We start from the raw sequence: 20118 nt of genomic DNA on the forward strand, positions 1-20118 counted from the left end.
TATGGATTGCTAATACTTTCTCCCAGCCAGTGGCTTTAAGAAATCTCTTCATCTTTTGTCACACAGAAATAATTGTAGTAAGATTTATCATTTTAAAAATCATTTATGCTTTTTGTGTTTTGTTTAGTTTCTACTCTAAGATCATAAAGTTATTTTCCTCTATTTTCTTGTAAAGTTTTATAGTGTGCTCTTCACATTTAGGACTTTAACCAACCTGGAACTTATTTTGTGAGTGGTGTGAGCAGGGATCCAATTTTATGTTTTCCAATAGGGGAATTCAATTGTTCAACATCATCTGTTAACAAGACCATTTTACCCTTTGTCGTGTTTCACACTCTCCTATATATTTTGATCTGCCCCTAGGCATTATTCTCTGTTCTACTATCTGTTGATCTGTTCCTGGGACCAAATCCATTTTAATTGTTAGAGCTCCATAGTGCCTATTGATACCTGATAGGGGGAGGTTCCCTTCCTCTTCCTCTTTCTTTTTCAAAATTGTCTTGGCTGTTCTGTGTTATTATTCCATGTACATTTGGGGATGACTCTGTCAAGTTGCCGAGAAAACCCCATTGCAATTTTTATTGGAAATAAAAATGCATGGATTAAATTGGAAGGGCATAGCCAGCGTTGTGGTGGTGAGGCGGCTCCCCATCCATGAACATGGTTTGTTTCTTCCTCTCCTCTGCGTTCCATGCCTTGCACAAAGGACTGCCTTGGAAATCAACCTCCAAACCCTTCTCATTCTTCAGTGCTCAACTGAAATGCTTCCTCCTCCAGTAAGTCCTCCAATGACAGACCTGCCTGTCAAGGCTCTAACACTCTGGCACCCTTCTGGTGCTCTATTTTTTGGACACTTAGCACATTGGATCTGATTGAGGGAACCTCTTTTGTGCAGTCTGCACCTCCACCTAGTCTCTGAGCTTCTGAGAAGAAGGGCTGCGTCTCACAGTCTTATACCCCCAGTAACACCCAGCACAGAGCAGGTGTTGATTAGGATCTGATGATTGGATCCTATCGCCCAATAGGATGTTAGGATCTCTTCCCCTTAAGGGAAGGTAAGTCTGTAGTAACAGATTCTTCCTCACAGGAAACAACTGGTTTTGTGAGGAAAGGACCTGGTGCTTAGTTTGGAGTCTCAAGGAAGTATAGCTGGCTTGAAATCGACAGATTTAGCTTTATGTGGTGGCTCTGCCATGTGGGACATTGGCCTCTCCAAGTAAGCTTTTGGCCATGTGTGAGTGGGGGATGATATTCTCAATCTCATAGTGCTATTGTGATTCCGAGCGAGACAATGTAGGAAATGCAGTGTAGGTGTTTTCTGCCTGTTCCCACTTCCCCAGTTTGAGGGAGGTTCAGGAGAGAAGCCCTTCGCTCAGCTGGAGATCATCCACTCCCTCACCTCTAAGACCCTGGAGCACCTTCCCCAAATGTCTGAGCCACTGGCACAAATGGATGCTCTTGGCCTCTGCTCTGCCTCTATCTCTGTCTTCTGACCAGAACCCCTGCTGCTGCTCCCTTTCCCCATGAGCAGAGGGAGTCCTCAGCTCCCTGATGTAACTATGGAAGATGCTTGTACTCTGCCTCCCTTATTCTGCCTCCCAGCACCCAGGTCTCCCAGTGGTCCCCCTTGGTCCTGAGGAAGTTGTTTCCAAGAAATGTCCTTTCCCTCCTCTTCCATGGGGGCATCTTTCTCCCCCAAGAGAACTCAAGGGCAATGCCCAGCTGGAAGTGACTGGACTCTAGGGTTAAGCACCATGTGCACCTCTTGGAAGAGAGAATTTGGGGCTGTGGGGTGCTTCCTAGCTGAGCCTGGGATTTGGGGTGTGACAAATCTAGGTTCTGATTCATCCCCCGGTCTGTCCTTTGGCTTTAGGCAGGTTGGCTGAACCAGGACTTAGCTTCCCCGTATATACAATGCATGCACTAATCCTACCTCCCCCGACGGATGAGAAAACCAGAGGGGAGAAAAATGAATGGGATGCAAAAAGTAGGTGCTCAGTATGAGGTTGGCCCTTCCCCAACAGGAGATGTCAAGCTTGTAGAGATGGGGGAAAAATGGGGGACACAGGCAAAGATGAGGCAGAATTTATTCTCATTGTGGGTAATTTCAAGAGTCAGGATGGAGACCACATAGAGGCAGGTCCCTAGGACCCTGAGAGGGACCCCACGCTAGAGTCAGGGGCCACACTTTTGCAAGTGCCAGGCCCATGGTGCCTCCATGACTGTGAGGATCCAGAGCCCAGAAACCGGGTAAGAGTGGGGTGGGGGTGGGGAAGAAGACAGGATTCCCCCCGCCCCAGATCGTGTTCTGACCATGTTTCCGACTTCCATAGGAAGGAAGAACAGCTCGGCTATATAGTAATATAATATATAGAGGTGTAGAGAGCTGGCCGCGGCACCTGGATGGGGCTGAGACTCCCCGAATTATTGCAGGAGGGAGAGGGGGCTCAGTGCTGGTGTCCCCGCGGGATAGCTGTGTTGGCTATGGGGGGGGGGGCAGGGCTGGGGAACTGGGCTCGCCCCTCCCTCTGGGGCTGGCAGGGGGCACACAGTGGGGTTCCTGCTACCCTGTCTGCCAATGGCCTCCGGGTTGGGGCTTTATCACCCTGGGTGCTTTTTATGTGCTTTGAAGACCATTTTTGCATTGTCAGGAGTGAGGAAAAAATATTCTGACATGGTAGAAAAGAGATATTTACATACCCTGGTGGGCCGTAAGGGGGAGGTCAGTGTGAGGGGGCGGGGCTTCCAGGGCACCTCCACCCCCAGCGCCCATGTGGGATGGTGTATGGGGACAAGAGCCTTGGCCGGAGGCAGGAGCCCTGACTCTGCCACTTGGCTGCGGTGCAACCTGGGACGGGGCATCACCCCTCTCTCCAGGCCTCAGTCTCCCCATATGCTACAGAAAGGGCTGGGCTGGGGGCTGAGAAGCTAGGATCCTCTGGTCCCTGATCCTAGGCCTGGGGGACAAGGGGGAGGTGTCAGGGCTGGGCAGTGAAAGGTTAGCGAAGGGACTTTGAGTGAGGAGACCTGGGCCGTGGAGGGAAGGCATCAGAGGCTAGAGGGGGCTGCTGAGCCCCTGGCCCTGGCCGGGCAGCCAAGCCCAGCTGAGGGCGTCTCATGTGCTCTGCCATGATGCCTCCATGAAGGCGGCCACTGGGACTGGCCAGGAACCCTGTTTTCCTGTTGAAGCAGCAGTGGGAGCTGGGTGGAGGCTGCAGGTGGCCTCCTCGTCTAGAGGGAGGACCCAGACCTGAGATACAGCCAGGGTGGGCTCACCCAGGCAGAGATGAGGGTGGGCCTGGTGCTGGTGCAGTTCAGAAGTGGCCCCTGGCTCCAGCCTCCAGGTGTGCGGGGATGTAGGGGTGTGCCTCTCCCCCGTCCCCGTGGGTGCTGGACCTGGTGGTGTCACACACCTGCTCACACATCTCCTCATTCATGACACGTCATCCACCATCACCCACATGTGCCTCCAGGCTTAACAGATACGCACATGCTCATAACATGCATACGTCCATGCTGAGACCCGAAGGGGTGGACACACATGATCACACATTGTTCACTCAGGATCCCCTGACCTTGTGAGATCACCCCCCACCACACACACACACACACAGAGGGAGGCGAGTGACGTCCCTGTTGGACTCTGTGGCGTGGAGGCCCCAGGCTCCGGAAAAGAGAAGGCACCTGCCCTGGGGGACGGGTGTCCTGGCCAGGGTGGTCACCAAAGGCCCCTTCCCAGGCACCTGACCCCTGATAACTCCAGGTCCTGTGGCGGAGCCTTCAGCCCCCCTAGCGCCCGAGAGGAGGGCAGAGGCCTGGGGCCGCCCTGCCTGCTGCCAGCCCCGCACGTCCTCTGCCGCTGGCATGACCTGCGGAGTGTTTGGTGGCCACCTGGGCCTTGCTGGCTGTGCATCAGAGGTGCCGGCGGGGCCCCTGGGTGCTGGTCAGCTGGGCCCGCATGGTCTGAATGCTGCCCAGGATCTTCTTCTGGTGACCCATGAGGGTGATGCCCAGGGCACGCACGTCTCTGTGAAGGAAGGGTGCTGCTGGCCAGCTGGGCCTGGGAGGCTGGGAGCCGTGCATGCAGCCAGGGCCATGGATCTGGACCTGTAGCCTCCCCGGCGGCCCTGCCTCTGGGTCCCCGCCCCTGCCCCCACACGCATGGGCCCCCAGCCCCACCCATCACTCACTGGGCGTTCATGCGTAGCACCATGCCCAGAGAGGAGTAGCCGCCCGCAGCGAAGTGGTCTCGGTACCGGCCCATGCGGATGGAGTCCAGCCAGTCCCCCACAGTGAGGCCCCCGCCGCCACCGCTGCCCCCTCGGAGGTCAAAGCAGCTCCGGGCGAAGGCAGGGGGTGGGCACCTAAGGCACAGGGGCCCTTGGTAAGTGGCCAGGGGGTTCGGGAGGTTGGACCCCCGAGAAGAGGCAGGCTGAGGAAGGGGTCAGGAAGGGCAGGGGCCGGGGGCCCAGGCTGGGCCTGGTCCAGATGTCAGGGCCAAACTGTCCCAGGGACAGATCTGGGGCAATAATGGGAGGCAGCTGGGCCTCGAGGAGCTGGGGTGGGCACGAGGCACCTGCTGACAGTGGCGGTGGCCCTGAGACTCTCCGGGCTGCGGATCAGCGCGTCGAGGACACTGACAATCTGGGAGAAGCGAGGCCGCTGCGCCCGGTCCTTGTGCCAGCAGTCAAGCATGAGCTGGTGCAGGGCGCGGGGGCAGCCCATGGGTGCGGGCAGGCGGTACCCCTCCTCCACGGAGCTGATGACCTGCGGGGGATCAGCGCTGGGCTCAGCCGTCCCTCCTGGCACCCCAAGTCTTCACCGCCTGCGGCCCCGCCAGGGCCCTGTACTCACATCCCGGTTGGTCATGTTCCAGTAGGGCCGCTCCCCGTAGGCCAGCACCTCCCACATGACCACACCGAAGCTCCACACGTCGCTGGCCGAGGAGAAGGTGCGGAAGGCGATGGCCTCTGGGGCTGTCCAGCGGATGGGGATCTTCCCGCCCTGCGATGGACACACAAGAGTCGAGGGGCTGCCCAGGCCTGGCAAGGTGTCCCCCGAGCCCTCTGAGTCAGAGAGCTAAACACTGGGGTTCTGTTTCCCAGTCCAGAGGGACAACACAGCCCCCACCTTCCCAGAGCACCTGTCCTGAGGGAGGCCCCTCAAGAGCTGCTGTGAAGACGAAGGAAGGAGTGAGATGCCTGGCACGAGCAGGTGCTCAGCCAGTACCAGTCACAAACCAAGGGGGCTCAGGGGCCACAGCCTAGTCGTTTTCCAACTCTTCCTCTTCCTTCTCTTCCCCCACTTCCTTCTCCTTTCTCCTTCCTTCCTTCCTCCCTTCTTCCTTCCTCCCTTCTTTTCCTCCTCCCTTCCTTCTTTTCCTCCTCCCTTCCTTCCTCTCTTCCTTCCTCCCTTCTTTTCCTCCTCCCTTCCTTCTTTTCCTCCTCCCTTCCTTCCTTTCCTCCTCCCTTCCTTCCTTTCCTCCTCCCTTTCTTCCTTCCCTCCTTCCTTCCTCCCTCCTTCTGTCCTTCCTTCCCTCCTTTCTTCTTTCCCTCCCGCCTTCCTCCCTCCCTTCCCTCCTTCTTTCCTTCCTTCCTGCCTCCCTCCTTCTCTCCTTCCTCCCTCCTTGCTTCCTTCTCTCCTTCCCTCATTCCGTCCTCCTTCTCTCCTTCCTTCCTTCCTCCCTGTCTCCCCCACTTCCTTCCTTCCTCCCCCACTCCCTCCCTCCTTCTTTCCCTTCCCTCCTTCCTTTCCTCCATCCCTCCTTCTCTCCTTCATTTCCTTCCTTCCTCCCTCCCTCCCTCTCTCCCTCCCTTCCTTCCTCCCCCACTCCCTTTGTCATTCCCTCCCTCCCTTCCTTTCGCTCCCCTTTCCCCTCCCCTCCTCTCCACACTCCCCTCCCCTTCCCTTCCTTTCCTCCTTTCTTCCTTTCCACCTTCCTTCCTTCCCTCCTTTGCCTCCTCCTTCCTCCCTCTCTCCTTTCTTTCCCTCCTTCTCTCCCTCCTTTCCTCCTCCTTCCCTTCTTCCTTCCTCCTTCTCCCTCCTTTCTTTCCTCCCCTACTCCCTCCCTTCTTCTCTCCCTTTGCTCCCTCCTTCCTTGCTCCCTCCCTCTCTCCACTCCCTCCTTCCTTCCTTCCTTCTTTCTTTTGTTGTCACAGGATCCTTCTCCATGGGAAACCTTACTCAGAGGCTGTGGGACAGAGGCTAAGGGAGGGCTCCTGTTGGGGCAGGGTGGAAACTGACCCCTGTGCACTCAGCTCCTGCCTTTAAGGCCACCCCTAAAGCACCTCTAGAGAGGTCCAAATCCCCATGGAACACGTTTGAAAACAGCTGGGTTTTAGGCAAACTTTAGAGACAGATGTGGAGTCTGGGTACAATTCGGGGAGATTCCAATCCTCCTCAAGTCTCCTGGTGAGTGAGCGACCATGGGGACCAGCCCTGGGGTCTCCCCTGGCCACCTGGTGACAGAGGAAAGGCAGGCAAGGCTGTTCCCATTTCCCAGATGAAGGCACTGGCGTGAAGAGGAGAAACAGGATGTGCCCCAGGTTGAGGGCCACCCCGAAACTGCCAACTTCATTCAACTACTTGCAGCAGAATTGTCGGGCCCTGGGTGCCACCGGCGCCACCTCCCCACTCCCCAGTCTAGCCAGAAGGAGTGTGGGCGACGCACCGTGGTGGTGTAGGCAGCATCCGGGTCGTCCTCTAGCACCCGTGAGAGTCCGAAGTCAGACACCTTGCAGACCAGGTTGCTGTCAACCAGGACGTTGCGGGCGGCCAGGTCTCGGTGGACGTAGCCCAGGTCTGAGAGGTAGCGCATGCCGGCACCCACTCCTCTGAGCATGCCCACCAGCTGCATGATGGTGAATTGCCCATCGTGGGTCTGCAGGGGGACACGGCTTGGGCTTCAGGAAGGCCCAGTGAGACGCCTGGTCCGTGAACAGGAACCCCGCCCATCTGTAGGATGCTCTAGATGGCGCTTTGCAATTTACCAATTGCTCCATGCTTCTGAAGCACCTTGCAGTTAAGGGTTATTCTCCTGGTCTCATTTGCCCTCACAGCAACCCTGCGAGGTAGGTGGGGCAGCAATGACAGCTTACCCATTTTGTGGAACGAGAGATGGAGGCCCAGAGAGGTTAAGCTCTGTGCCTAAGAGCACCCAGCAAAGAAACTGCAGGGCAGGAGCTGGGAATCCCGCCGTCTCCACCACAGCCAGCATGTCCCCCAGCTGGGTGGGGCCTGGATTCCTACAGAGGCACCTCCCTCAGCCTGCGTGAGGGGCAGCAGGACCCCGTGGAGCAGAGGGACTTTCATGCAATGGGGGCCGAAAGGCAGTTTGACTGGCTGACCTCGAAGACCTCCTCCCTATACCTGCCTCCCACTCCCCGGCCTGTGGTGTCCAAGCCAGGGAGGAGGCTTAGAGGGCTTTGCACTAGCTCCCAAAACCCAGACTGGGCCTCCCTCCCCAAGCCCATGCAAGAGGCAGACGTGGGACACGCACCCTCAGGAAGGCGTCCAGAGAGCCGTTCTCCATGTACTCCGTCACGATCATTGCCAGGCGGCCTGGGGCGGGCAGTGGGGAGAGGGTGGCTCTTGGTTGGGGCTCAGGGCTGCTGATCAGAGACCCCAGGAGCATACTGCCCTCCCAGGACCTGTGCCAGCACTGGAAGCCCCAGGGTGCCTTGGATTTCCACTGGGGTCCCAGGCTCTGGGCACCCCGAGTCATTTGGGGACCTGAACCGAGAGGACAGGGTCAGGTGGGGCAGAGCAGGATGGATGAGGGGATGGACCCAGAGGCCTGTCCAGGCAGGAGGGGCACTGCAGGGGGAGGCTGTCCTTGCCTGGCACCTACCGCGGGTGACGACACCCTCGAGGCGGATAATGTTGGGGTGGTCGAATTGCCCCATGATGGACGCCTCACTCAGGAAGTCCCGCCGCTGTCTCTCCGTGTAGCCGGCTTTGAGGGCCTTGATGGCCACGGGCACATCCCGCTGCCCTGGCACCTGCAGCCTCCCATAGCAGACTTCCCCGGACTCTCCTGCAGGCCCCGAGAGGGGCAGGTGGGGAGGGGGGGCAGTGGGACCCTCAGACTCCCCCAGGCTCCCAGGCCCTTGTGCCCCCTGGGCCTGCCAGACCCTTGGGTCACACGCTTCCTCTGCCCTGGGTACCCCCACCTTGCCCCGTGCTGTCCCTGCCCTCACAACCCCAGAGACTCACCAGAGCCGATGATTTTCTCGATGTGGATCCTAGAGGCCTCGATCTCCCGGGTGAAACTGCGGCCGGCCCGGCCCGGCTCCTCGTAGGTGTGGGGTTCCGCGTAGAACTGGGGCTCTGGGAGCTTTCCCGGGGGGTGATGCAGGGGTAGGAAGACAGGTGGGGGTGCTGAGGGGCGGGAGGAGGCCCTTCAGTAGGTCCCAGGAGGGATTTTTCCCTCCCAGCAGTCCCTGGGCCTGGGATGGGTCTGGGTGGAGTAAGGGGTGTCTCTGGGAATCTCTGGATGTGCTAGAAAACAACACGCACCCCATAAGTACTTCCCACGTGAAAGCGGGGTGTCTGGAGTCGCTCCGGGGTTTCTACGGGGCTGTGGAGTCTCCAGAGGGTTCTGGGCATGTCTGTCATTTTCTGGGGTCACTTTTACAGTCCTTGAGATCTTTCTCAATTGTTCTGGAGTAGGGATGTAGCAAAAGTAAGTTTTTGCCACAAGGGTCAACTTTGATTCATTGAAAATAGTTTCTGGCCAGGCGCGTTGGTTCACTCACGCCTGTAATCCCAGCACTTTGGGAGGCTGAGGCAGGTGGATCACTTGAGGTCAGGAGTTCAAGACCAGCCTGGCCAACATGGTGAAACCTCGTCTCTACTAAAAATACAAAAATTAGCAGTGAGTGTTGGTGCACGCTTGTAATCCCAGCTACTTGGGAGGCTGAGGCAGAAGAATCACTTGAACTCTGGAGGCAGAGGTTGCAGTGAGATTGAGCCACTGCACTCCAGTGCAGCTGAGATTGAGCCACTGCACTCCAGCCTGGGTGACAGAGTGAGACTCCATCTCAGAATAAATAAATAAATACATACATACATATATATATAAATAAATATAAAAAGTAGTTAAGGAGGAGTCTGAGGCTGCACCCAGGCCTGGTGGGAACTGGCACCATGCTTGATGCTAATGTCTACCATAGGCACAGGAGTGGGGCATGGAGGGAGGCGTCCCCAGATTCGCCTTATTGTCTGGGATCTCTACAGGATCCTGAAAATCTCTCCGTAGTAGGGGTTCATTGTCAAAGAGTATATGAACTCCCACTCTGAAATCATATACAAATGTGTGCCCTTCCCTGGGGAGAGGATCTCTAGCATCCTGAATGTAGTCTGAGAGTCCAAGAGGCATGAACGGCGCTGCCCTCTGGGACACCAGGTCTCTGTGACATCCTGGAGTCTGTCTCTCAGGCTCTGGTCTTTCCACTGGGCACCTTCCTCCTTCCCATCTGTGCCACCCCCAGTCCAGCACTGGGTCTCCCTGTGGCCTTCCCTCTACCCCAGACCTCTGGGCCCCTGCACTCACCCTGTCCATTCTGATAGTGCATCTTCTCCTCGTCCGAGTCCTGGAAGGCCTTGCTGTAGCCACAGTGCCTGCAGAGGAGGGCACCGCCCTGCCTGAGGCCAGGCCATCCCTAGCCCAGGACCTGACCCCAACCAGGGGACGAGTCATGGCTTCTGTCTTCATGCCCTTCCCCTGACAGGTCAGCTCCTGCTCCTTACAAAGTCTGCAGGGGAAACTAGACTATGACAGCCGTGACGGTCACAAGCACTGTGCGATCCTCAAAATGCCCTCGAGTCCACCTGACCCTCTTGGCAAAGTCTACGACGCTGTCAGCCCAATGTTATATGAAACCACCGTTGGTGGGGCATTGGAAGATGAGGCTTCTGTGGCCAACGACACTGGGTGACCTTGGCCAGCCCCTTCCCTTCCCTGGGTCACCATTTCTCCATCAATTAGATGATCCTCATTGTCTGGGACCCCAAGCCCACACACTATCCTGTCTCTACCTCCCTCCAAAATGGAGTGGAGAGGACAAAGTAACTGAGAGTACAGGCTTGAGTTTGACAGACCTAGGCTCGTGTCCTAGCTCTGGCATTTATCAACTGTGTGATTCTGGCAAGAAGCCTAGCCTCTCTGATCCCCAATTTACTCATCTGCAAAGTGAGGTCAGAATCTCTACATCACTGGCATGTCATTAGGTTAAATGAGGTGATGTATTTGTAAGTGAGCCAGCCCCAGGCACACGGGGACCACCGGCTCGGTGGGGCTGCGGGCAGGCAGGAGGTACAGCGCTTGAGAGGAGGGGCTGGGTGTGGCTGGGCCAGACCACCCACCTCTTCTTGCAGATAAGCAGGAGCAGAAGCACCACCAGGCCCGTGATGAGAGTCAGGCAGATCCAGACAATGGTCCTGGTGTCATAGCGGGGCCCTGCAGGGGAAAGCCAGGGTTGGGGGACCAGGCTCTCAGCCTTGGCCTTGGGCCTAGGGGTCTGGCAGTCCTCTGAGCCTGCCTGGCTGGGACCCTGGGGCCAGTGGGGAGCCTCCTTAGCCAGGAGCCAGCCCAGAGTCAGGGCGCAGGCCAGCTCCTCCTCTGCTCCCACCCCACCCTCTCCTAAGCTTCCTCTTCAAGCTCCCGAGACCTGGATGCCCCGGCTTCCTAATGCTGGTGCCGCTGCTTCTTGGGGCTGTGGGACCGGGGAAGACTCGTGTGTCCTCTGAGCCAATAAACGCCTGTCCTTCCTGTTATCCTGACAGTGACAACACGGAGTGTGCTGAGAGCTGTACCTTCAAGCCTCAGTAAACCCTCCCCACATCCCTTCCAGGGAGACCCCAGCATTATCTTCAGTTTTCAGATGGAAAGCTGAGGCGCAGAGAACTCAAGGAAATGACTTGAGGCCACACAGTACATAGGATGGAGGGCTCAGGATTCCCATCTGGGTGGTCTCGAGGGGGTGCCAGGCCTACGAGCACCGGAGGCACTCAGACGCCCAGCGAGTGCCAGGTGGGCGGTTGCTATCTCTGTCCTAGCTCCAGCACGCGGTGGGTGCACATACAGGAGACCCTGACTCAGGCTGGAGATTGGGGCAGGAGAGTGAAAGGGACAGCGTCGAAGCCAGAGGGTCCCAAATGTGACAGTGTCTGGGGATCACCAAGGGCTTGTTAAAACCCAGATGGCTAGGCTCCACCCACAGGGTTTCTGAAGGGCTGGGGTGAGGACTGGGAATTCGCATTTTTAGTAAGTCCCCAGGTGAGACCAATGCTGCTGGTCCCAGACCCTGATACTGAGACCCAGATCTCAGTACCAGCCATTGTGTGTGCGGGGCTGTCACCATCTCTGCCGCCTTAGGCGAGCAACTGTCCTTCTCTGAGCCTTGGTTTTTCATCTGCGAAAATGCCGACAGAGGCCGGGTGCAGTGGCTCATGCCTGTAATCCCAGCACTTTGGGAGGCCAAGGCGGGTGGATCACCTGAGGTCAGGAGTTCAACACCAGCCTGGTCAACATGGTGAAACCCCATTTCTATTAAATACACAAAAAATTAGGCTGGCAGCGGTGGCTCACGCCTGTAATCCCAGCACTTTGGGAGGCTGAGGTGGGTGGATCACAAGGTCAGGCGTTCGAGACCAGCCTGGCCAAGATGGTGAAACCCCGTCTCTACTAAAAATACAAAAATTAGCTGGGCATGGTGGGGGAGCGCCTGTAGTCCCAGCTACTCAGGAGGCAGAGGCAGGAGAATTGCTTGAACCTGGGAGGTGGTGGTTGCAGTGAGTCGAGATCACACCACTGCACTCTAGCCTGGGTGACAGAGCAAGACTCCGTCTAAAAAAAAAAAAAGTAGTCGGGTGTGTTGGCTCAAACCTGTAATTCCAGCTACTGTGGAGGCTGAGGTAGAAGAATCCCTTGAACCCTACTCAGGAGGTGGAGGCTGCAACAAGCTGAGATTGCGCCACTGCACTCCAGCCTGGGTGGCAGAGTGAAACTGTCTCAATTAAACAAAAAAACTCCCACAACACCACTTGGTAGGGCAAGGAGAGCAGAAACCCTGCATTGGCACCAGCTCAGCCCGCACTAGCTCTCTTCTCGGCCACCCCTCTACCCCAGGGTCCTGGCGCCTGAGCTGCTCCACGCCCACACCCGCCCCCTCCCTGCACTCACGGGGTTTCCCAGTCTCCACCTCCATGGCCTGGCTGAAGCGGCCACAGCCTGCTGAGGTGCGGGCTCGGACCTGGAACACATAGCGCGTGCCTGGCTTGAGGCCGGAGACGGTGGCTCTGGTGGTGACGGCCTTGAGGGTGGAGTAGCTCTGCATCTCCTTGTCCTGCCACGGGACGGTGGTCAGTGGGCCCTGCCCGGATGGCCCAGCCCCGCCCGCTCAGTCCTGCCCGTGGTACCTTCTCGTAGTACTTGATCTCATACTCCAGGATGATGCCGTTGGGCTGCTCAGGCTCCTGCCACAGTAGCGAGACGCTGGTCTGCCCTGCCCGCTCTTGCCGGATCACCACCACCTGGGACGGGGCTGGGGCGGCCAATCCCATCAGATGGGCAGATGGGAGACAAGGGGTGGCCTCTCTCCCACCCCTTCCCAGGCTCCACCCGGGGATCCTGGTTCCAGCCCTGCTCAGCTTCCTGACGGTCCTGCCCCAGCCCCAGGACAGCCAGCACCCTCCAGTTCTCCCAACAAATCACTGGTGGCCACTTGGGGTCAGTGCCCTGGGGTTGGTGTGGCCTGGCATGGTCTGGGATGCTAGGGTTGGCTTGGCCAAGGAGCGGGTTGAGTCTCGCTCTCCAGCCCAGGGCCTGGCATGGGCCAGCTGCTTGGGAGTGCTTGAGAAAGGACGAAAGGTCAGGCAAAAGAAGTGTAGCATGGAGGAACGGGCCCCTTACTGCCTGGGTTTGGAGGGCGTAGCTGGGACAACTCTGGACGCGGAGGGAAGGGGGTGAGCTGAGCCCCAGCTATTCACACTTGGTTGCCCATCCATCCCTCCCTCCTTGATGGAGTCACCCATGCCTTTCTTCATGCATCCCTCCCTCCTGGCTCAGGTGCGGTCAGCCCTGTGGGGAGCCTGCTAGGAGGCGTCAGACACAGCCACAGCCACAGCCAGAGGGAACTGCGCTGTCCTTCCTGCCCCTCCAGCCCTCAGGCCTCCTCCTCCCCTCTGCTCACTCCGAGTTCTGACTCTCTACCCTACGTGACTAAGTCTTCCCTCATGTCTGGGCATCCCCAGCATAACTCGGAGCTCCCTGAGGGCAGGCACTGCACAGAGTAGGTGCCCAATAAATGCTGCTGATGATTCTGGCATGAGAAATTAAGCAGCAGCTCCAGAGTTGCACTGGAAGGGTGTGGTCCAGGGGAAAGCCCACCAGCCCAGGAGCCAGGCGTGGGTTCGGGACTCGGCTCCCTCTTGCTGGCTGGGACCCTGGGTGAGTCACTTGCTGTCTGTGGATGCCAGGTCCCCTTCTATAAAGTGAAGCTAATGAGCACCACCTGCCAGGGGGAGGGGAGGATTTGATGAGGCCACTGTTTGCAAGGGACACACAGGGTGTGTCTCTTAAAGCAGGAGGTGCTGTAGGATGGGGGTGGACAGAGTGAGACCAGGGCCCAGAGCGGGAGTGCTCCAGGGAGAAGCTGGTTGTAGAGAAGTGGCGATGGTGAGACAGGAGGGGCAGGTGGTCTTTGAGCACAGTCCTCCCCAATTGCTTAGAGCTGTCACTTGATCCTTTAGAACTCCTTAGTGCCTATCACATGCTGGGCATGGGGCTAGGAGCCGGGAGCACTGCGGTGCCTAAGACAGCCCTTGAGGAGCTTCTGTCCCAGGAAAGGAGACAGGGCGTCCAATAAACAGGAGAATGGGGGTTCTTTTGGTGCTGGAAAGGTAGGAAGGGGTGCTGTGATGGAGAAGATGTCTGCAGGGCCCGGAAGGGCACTGGGCCATTTCAGCTGCGATGGTCGGGGGAGCTTCCAGGGCAGAGGAGCCAGGCATGGGAATGTCAGGGGAAGAGCGAGTCATTCCGAAGGAGAAGCCAGGCCATGGCCCAGCAGCAGGGAAAGACCCAGCGTGTTCAACGAGGGGCACCGGAGGCCATCGTGGCCAGAAGAGAGTGAGCCAGGGAAAGAGGTGCTCTGGAGAGGCAGGCGGGGGCGAAGCCATGTGGGTCCACAGGCCATGAGAATGTCTGAATTGCATGTGCACTCAGCCTGGGCTGTGAAGGGCTTTGAGGACAGCTTGATCTCACGTATTTTCATTTACAAAATTTGGGGGGCTGGGCACGGTGGCTCATGCCTGTAATCCCAGCACTGTGGGAGGCTGAGGCAGGAGGATCACTTGAGCCCAGGAGTTTCACATCAGCCTGGGAAATAGAGGGAGACCCCATCTCTACAAAAAATAAAAAAATAAATTAAAAAAAATCACTGGTCATGGTGCTGTGTGCCTTTGGTCAGCTACTTGGGAGGCTGAGATGAGAGGATCACTTGGGCTCCGGAGACCAAGACTGCAGTGAGCTGTGATTGTGCCACTGCACTCCAGCATGGGCGACAGATTGAGACATTGTCTCAAAAAAAGAAAGTTTTTTGCAGAGATGGGGTCTTGCCATGTTGGCCAGGTTGGTCTCAAACTCCTAGCCTCAAGCGATCCTCCTGCCTTGGCCTCCCAAAATGCTGGGATTACAGGCGTGAGCCACCACGCCCAGCCCTCACTTCTATTTTTAAAGCTCACTCAGAAGTGGTGTGGAGAATGTCTTGTGGGGGTGAGGCAAGAGGGGTCTCCTGTGGTGGTCCAGGCATGGACTCGGGGGGGTGGAAGTCAGTTGGTCATTTTGAAGGGAGGCCCCTGGGGCTTTCAGGCGGATGGATGTGACATGCATGAGAGTCAAGGATGACAGCTTGGGTTTGGGGGTGCCACGTCCTAGGGCGGGGCAGGTGCAGGTGGGGCAGGGTTGTGTTTCACACAACCGAATGGAGACGGGAGAGGGCAGCTGGGTCCCAGGGGAGAGGTCTGCGCTGGTGACTGCGAGTTGGGGTTGTTAGTACGAAGATGGAATTCAAAGTCATGGGCCCTGAAACAGCCACCCAGAAAAGATGGATCTGGGCACACAGGAAAGAGAGGAGGGCCCAGGACATTCCCAGGGACCTGTGGCCTTTAGAGGCCATTTAGAGGAGGTGGGGTTACAAAAATGAGAGGGACAGGCCACACAGGTCGATGGAAAATGGGGGTGGGCTGGGACACAGGAGCAAGAGAAAAGTGTTCCCAGGAAGAGGAAATGAAAGGGGGAGGGGCGCCCATGGATGGGGCCATGTGGCACTGCTGACTTCTGTGGAGAGGTGAGGAAAGATGCAGAGAAGGCCCACAGGGGAGAGGAAGCAGATACGCCAGGTGCGGACAGAGAGGGTCTTAGGGGAAGCGAAACGGTCTGGTGGCTGGAAGGGAAGGCAGGTTCAAGGCAGGGTCCAGTTTCCTCTTTAATGTTGGGGCTTCCTGGAGGCTGCCGGAATGCTGTGGGCTTCTCTTGCTCTCCCCTCCATTGGGACCAGCCTGCCAGGGGCCTCAGGTGCCTAGAGACAGGTGGGCAAGGGCTGGGCTCTACCATGGGGCACACAGGTCGCTTTCTCTGTGTTGCCAGCACCTGGCACCGTGCTTGGCATTTAGTGGGTGCTCCAGGAGGGCTGTAGAATGAGGGAATCTTCTGAAGGGGTGAGGCCCTGGCGCCAGGGAACAGCATTCCCTGGATTCAGAGTTGGGGGGACCTGCTTCACTTGGGAGTGACACAGACCTGGGTTTGAGCCCTGCCTCTGCCACTTCCTATGTCAGGTGGCCCTGGGTGGCTCTCCAGACCTCAGTTTCTTCCTCTGTGACATGGTAGGCATAGTGTCTGTGGGGCCAGGGCTGCGTGGTTTTGGGAGGAGATGGTGGGTGGGGGCCTCAGGGTCCTGGGCACAGGTGAGGGTGGCTGGTAATAGGAAGCTGCCCTGGGCGGGCTGTTGGGCCAGCCTGTCACTTAACAGGCAGGATCCTCCAGAGTTTGGGAAGAAAGAGGTTCTGGGGTGAATTCTGCCCACCAGCTGGCCAGAAACTGATGGATAAATGACTGTGGTCCAAGCCAGTGAAGCCAAGTCTATCCCAGGGGCAGCTGTAGCAGCTGTTCTGGAAAATGATCATCAGAGTGATTTTATTTTTTAATGACATTTATTGAGCATTTACCACGGGCCAGGTGCTGGGCTAAGCAATTTCATTCCTCTCATTTAAGCCTCCTGAGAGGACCTCGGGCAGGTACTATTATTCCCATTGCACCAGGGAGGAAACAGAGGCGCAGAGAGGGAAAATTCTGGAACCTAGGCTTTCGACAGCCACACTAGCCTGCCCTCTGAGCTTTTGGGATTTCTGTTACTGATAGAACATGTTCCACTTTTCTAAAGGCAATGAAGAGCCTCCAGCTCTGGGTCCTGGTGAGAAGGGCAGGGCCAGAGAGGCACTTGCCTGAAGGCCCACAGCACGTCCCGGCAGAGCTTTGATCCCTGGATGGGCCTGGGGCAGGGGAAGCTGGGGGACCAGGAAGCTACGGGCCGGAGCTTCTCCGCCTACCTGCCTGGTTCGTGGTGATGTTGACCACGGCGGCCCGGCGGGGCTCGGGGCTCAGGTCGGACACGCCATTGACGGCCTCGATCCAGAAGGAGTAGTTCATGTGGGCCAGCAGGTTGGCCACCAGCAGGCTGGCCTGCACCAGGCTTGTCTGCTGGGGCACAAAGCGGGTGCCGCTCCCACACGCCTCGCAGCGGCTCAGGGCCCAGGGGCAGCGGCGGCACACGGCGTTGTAGGTGACGTCACTGCGGCCACCTGGGTCCAGGGGAGGGGCCCACTCCAGAGTCACCGATGTCCCATTCACACTGGAGATGAGGTTCACTGGTGCCGAGGGCGGCCCTGAGGGCAGAGGATGACAGGTGGGGCAGTGGTTATTTATTTGGGCCGTCCTGTCTTCCTATCGTCAGACCTGGGACTCCCCAAGGGAAGGGCTCCCCACCATATTTAGGGCTCCTTAAGGATAGGGTCACATCTACTCCATCCTCTGGAGCCTCCCCAACGGCAGAGTTTGTGTCTCTGCCATCAGACTGGGACCACAATGTCAGAGTCTGGGCACAGAACCCTGGGACCCCATACACCCCGCCCATCAGGACCACGGTGATCCCAGGGTCTGGGCGTCCCAGTGCTTGCCCAGAGCGGGAGAGAGAACGCACAGTCCCGGGGGCGCCCATAGCAGCCACCCCGTGTGTAAGTGACCCAGGCATTTGCAGCCACATTCATTCCTTGACCCTTCTGAGCTGGATCTGATATAAAATGCCACTGAGCACGCAGTGCAGGATTAAGTGGAGGTCCCCAGAAGCCCACTGTATATCCCCATGGCTGTGTGTACCAAGCAACCCCTCCCCAACCCCGGGCATGGGAGCCTCTGTCTGGGCAGCACAAAGACTCTGGAGAGAGAGGGGTGGCCCCTTGGTTGAGCAGACCAGGACGTGGGGCTGGGGCATGAGGGGCTGGGGTGGGGGTTTGAGCGAGGAGAGCATGGGGGTCTGTGGGGGCCCCTGGCCTCAGAATTCTAGTTTTCAGAATCCCAGGCAGAGAATCTTAGATCTTCAGAAAACAGAATTGTAAGATCTTGGAATCAGAATCTTACAATCTGAAGAGAAGAGAATTTTAACATCTGAAGGGTATAGAATACTAAAAGATCAGCCTTTATAGTCTTAAGCTTTCCAGAACCTAAAGGCACTGAACCATGGGTGTGGAAAGAAACCAGAGTCCAGCCAGCTCCACGCAAGTGTCCATGACCTGGGGCCAGACTCGCCTTGCCTGAGGAGCCCACGCTGTCACCCTGTCACCTGGCCACCTTTTCTGCCCCAACAGGTCCCACATGGGGAAAATGCACAGATCAGTGCATTTTCAGGGCAGTGGAGGGAGGGTGGGTGTGTGTGTCTGTGTATATGTGCACAAGCATGTAGGCATGAATGCACCTGGGCCCTCGCCTGCCATGTGCAGGGAGTCTGGGGCTGGGTGGTGATGGATGTATGGGAGGGGGAGATGGGCGTCGGTGCTTGGGTAGATTCAGAGCAAAATCAGAACAGTCTGAAGCGCCTCTTGCCCTACCACAAGAGCCCAGGGTTGGCAACTGGGCTGGGCTGAGCAGGCTGTGGTCCCTCCCCAGGCCTGGAATGGGAGTATGAGTGGCCCGTCAGGACAGATGAGAGGAGAGAACCCAGGTACTGCATCAGCAGAAGGTAGGACAGTCACGCGGCCCTGCAGGCATGGGCACAGAATCCCTCCCATACCTTCAGGTCCGCAGGGCTGGTGCACATGCAGCCACACCCTCTCCAGGCACAGGCACCCTTACAGAGCCAGGTGTGCACATGCGCACACACACGTGCTGAGCTCACAAGACACCCTCGTTCAAGCTTTACAAGGGCTTCTGAGTCCCTTTCAGGTACCCAGATGTACATACACCTACACACACACACACACACACACACACACACACACACACACACACCTCCTCCTAAGAATCCTTAATATATGTGAGGAATCCTTTATATATGTGAGCTCAACTACACACCACACATTTACACGCAGGCATCCAAACACGATACAGGCGTCATCTGTAAGAGCAGCTGCCCAGACACATGCAGCCACACAATCCTTGCAGGGGGCCCAGGGCACACACAGAATCAGACATGCAAACTCCATGTGTGCACACAGACGCACACACACTATACACACTTAAGGCAGCTCTCAGCATTCAGTAGTTCCAACAAGTTCATCAAAGATGGTGGTGATGGAGGGGTTGCTGCTCTAACCCTCACCCTCTCCGCACAGGCCAGCACCCTGGCTTGCCCACCTGGCCCCCAGGACATCGGCATCGCCGCTAGATCAAAAGATGACAAAAACTGCTCAGTGTGGTGAAGGAAGCGAGGCCAGCTCCATTCTGCCCTCCAGTGTAGGTGACACGTGGCAGAGGAGGGAGCCCAGAGAGGTGTAGGCCACCATGGAGGGGTCAGAGTCACCCCCCGACCCCAGTCTGACCTCTAGCCCAAGAGAACCACCTGCCCCTGCCCACCAGCAGAGAACCAGTGGCCCGGCCCAGTCTTGGGCTCAAGGGTGCTGGCATCTGGGAGTGGTACTCACGGGTGCAGGCTGAGGACGGCGGGTCCAGGGCTGCGCGGTAGTAGCTGAGGTCACAGTGGCAGGCTTGGGCGGCTGGAGCTGCGGAGTGGCTGTGGGGAGGGCAGCGGGCACACAGCTGGTCCCCAGGGGCTGACTTGTAGAAGCCCAGCTCACAGGCTGTGGAGGAGAAGGTGGCTGCACGTGAGCCAGCAGGGCCACCCTGGCAGGCCTTGGGGACAGCTCGCACTGGGGCCCGCAGCTTCCTGGCGGTCCCCCAGAGGGACGGAGGTGCAGACCTTCAGCACTGCCCAGTGCCGCCCTCATTTGCAGGTGGCAGAACTGAAGTGCAGATGGGGCCTGTGTCTTCCACAGCCAGTCAGGGCAGAGCTGAAGTGAAGACCCTGACATGGGAGTCCCAGCCTCCAAGTCAGCCCCACCCCGAGCGTCTCCAAATTCTCCCACCCTCCTCTGATCCCTCCCCCAGGCCTTGTCTCCAGCTTTAGGGGTGGAGATGCTGTCCTTCTGTCCTTTATGGGACACTGGTCCTTAGATGGGACACCAGCCTAGGGGCCAGGGCCATGGGGCTGAGGATCAAATGCCCTGGGAGTGACTTGGGTGGGATGAGGAAGCCGGCCGGGGATGGGGGTGCTGGGAATGCGACTAGAAAGGCGAGGACACGTGGTAAGACCCATCGCTCCCAAACACGGGCAGACACGGAGCCACCTCTGTAAAAATACAGATTCCTGGCCCCACCACAGACAGCTGAGTTAGAAGAGCCAGGGCCAGTACCTGGGGATCTGTTTTACAAGCTCCCTGTGGGAGGGTGACTATCCAAGAAGTGCAGGCTCCTCCCCTCCCGGGCCCACGCTGTCACTGTCACTGTCACTGTGGCTGGGACTGACCCTCTCTCCAGCCTCTGCCACACCCTACCTCATCTCTCACCCACAG

General features: G+C 57.7%; 1 protein-coding gene across 6 annotated transcripts in view; it reads right to left on the reverse strand.

The window, feature by feature from the left end:
• Positions 1–2070: 2070 nt before the first annotated feature.
• The window catches only part of EPHA8 (EPH receptor A8), a 39371-nt gene continuing 21323 nt past the window's right edge, over positions 2071–20118 (reverse strand). For all 6 annotated transcript variants that reach the window (XM_077970631.1, XM_077970647.1, XM_077970663.1 and 3 more), the window contains 14 exons: positions 19192–19347; positions 16606–16941; positions 12421–12545; positions 12185–12347; positions 10366–10459; positions 9554–9621; positions 8215–8379; positions 7850–8035; positions 7499–7560; positions 6671–6880; positions 4855–5004; positions 4577–4767; positions 4191–4364; positions 2071–4027 (listed from right to left, as the gene is read on the reverse strand). In XM_077970631.1, the coding sequence (XP_077826757.1) occupies positions 3913–4027; positions 4191–4364; positions 4577–4767; positions 4855–5004; positions 6671–6880; positions 7499–7560; positions 7850–8035; positions 8215–8379; positions 9554–9621; positions 10366–10459; positions 12185–12347; positions 12421–12545; positions 16606–16941; positions 19192–19347 (2195 nt within the window). In that variant the 3' untranslated portion in view covers positions 2071–3912. The remainder of the gene's footprint in view (positions 4028–4190; positions 4365–4576; positions 4768–4854; positions 5005–6670; positions 6881–7498; positions 7561–7849; positions 8036–8214; positions 8380–9553; positions 9622–10365; positions 10460–12184; positions 12348–12420; positions 12546–16605; positions 16942–19191; positions 19348–20118) is intronic.

This window comes from Macaca mulatta, chromosome 1 (assembly GCF_049350105.2).
Source record: "Macaca mulatta isolate MMU2019108-1 chromosome 1, T2T-MMU8v2.0, whole genome shotgun sequence".
NCBI lineage: Eukaryota > Metazoa > Chordata > Mammalia > Primates > Cercopithecidae > Macaca > Macaca mulatta.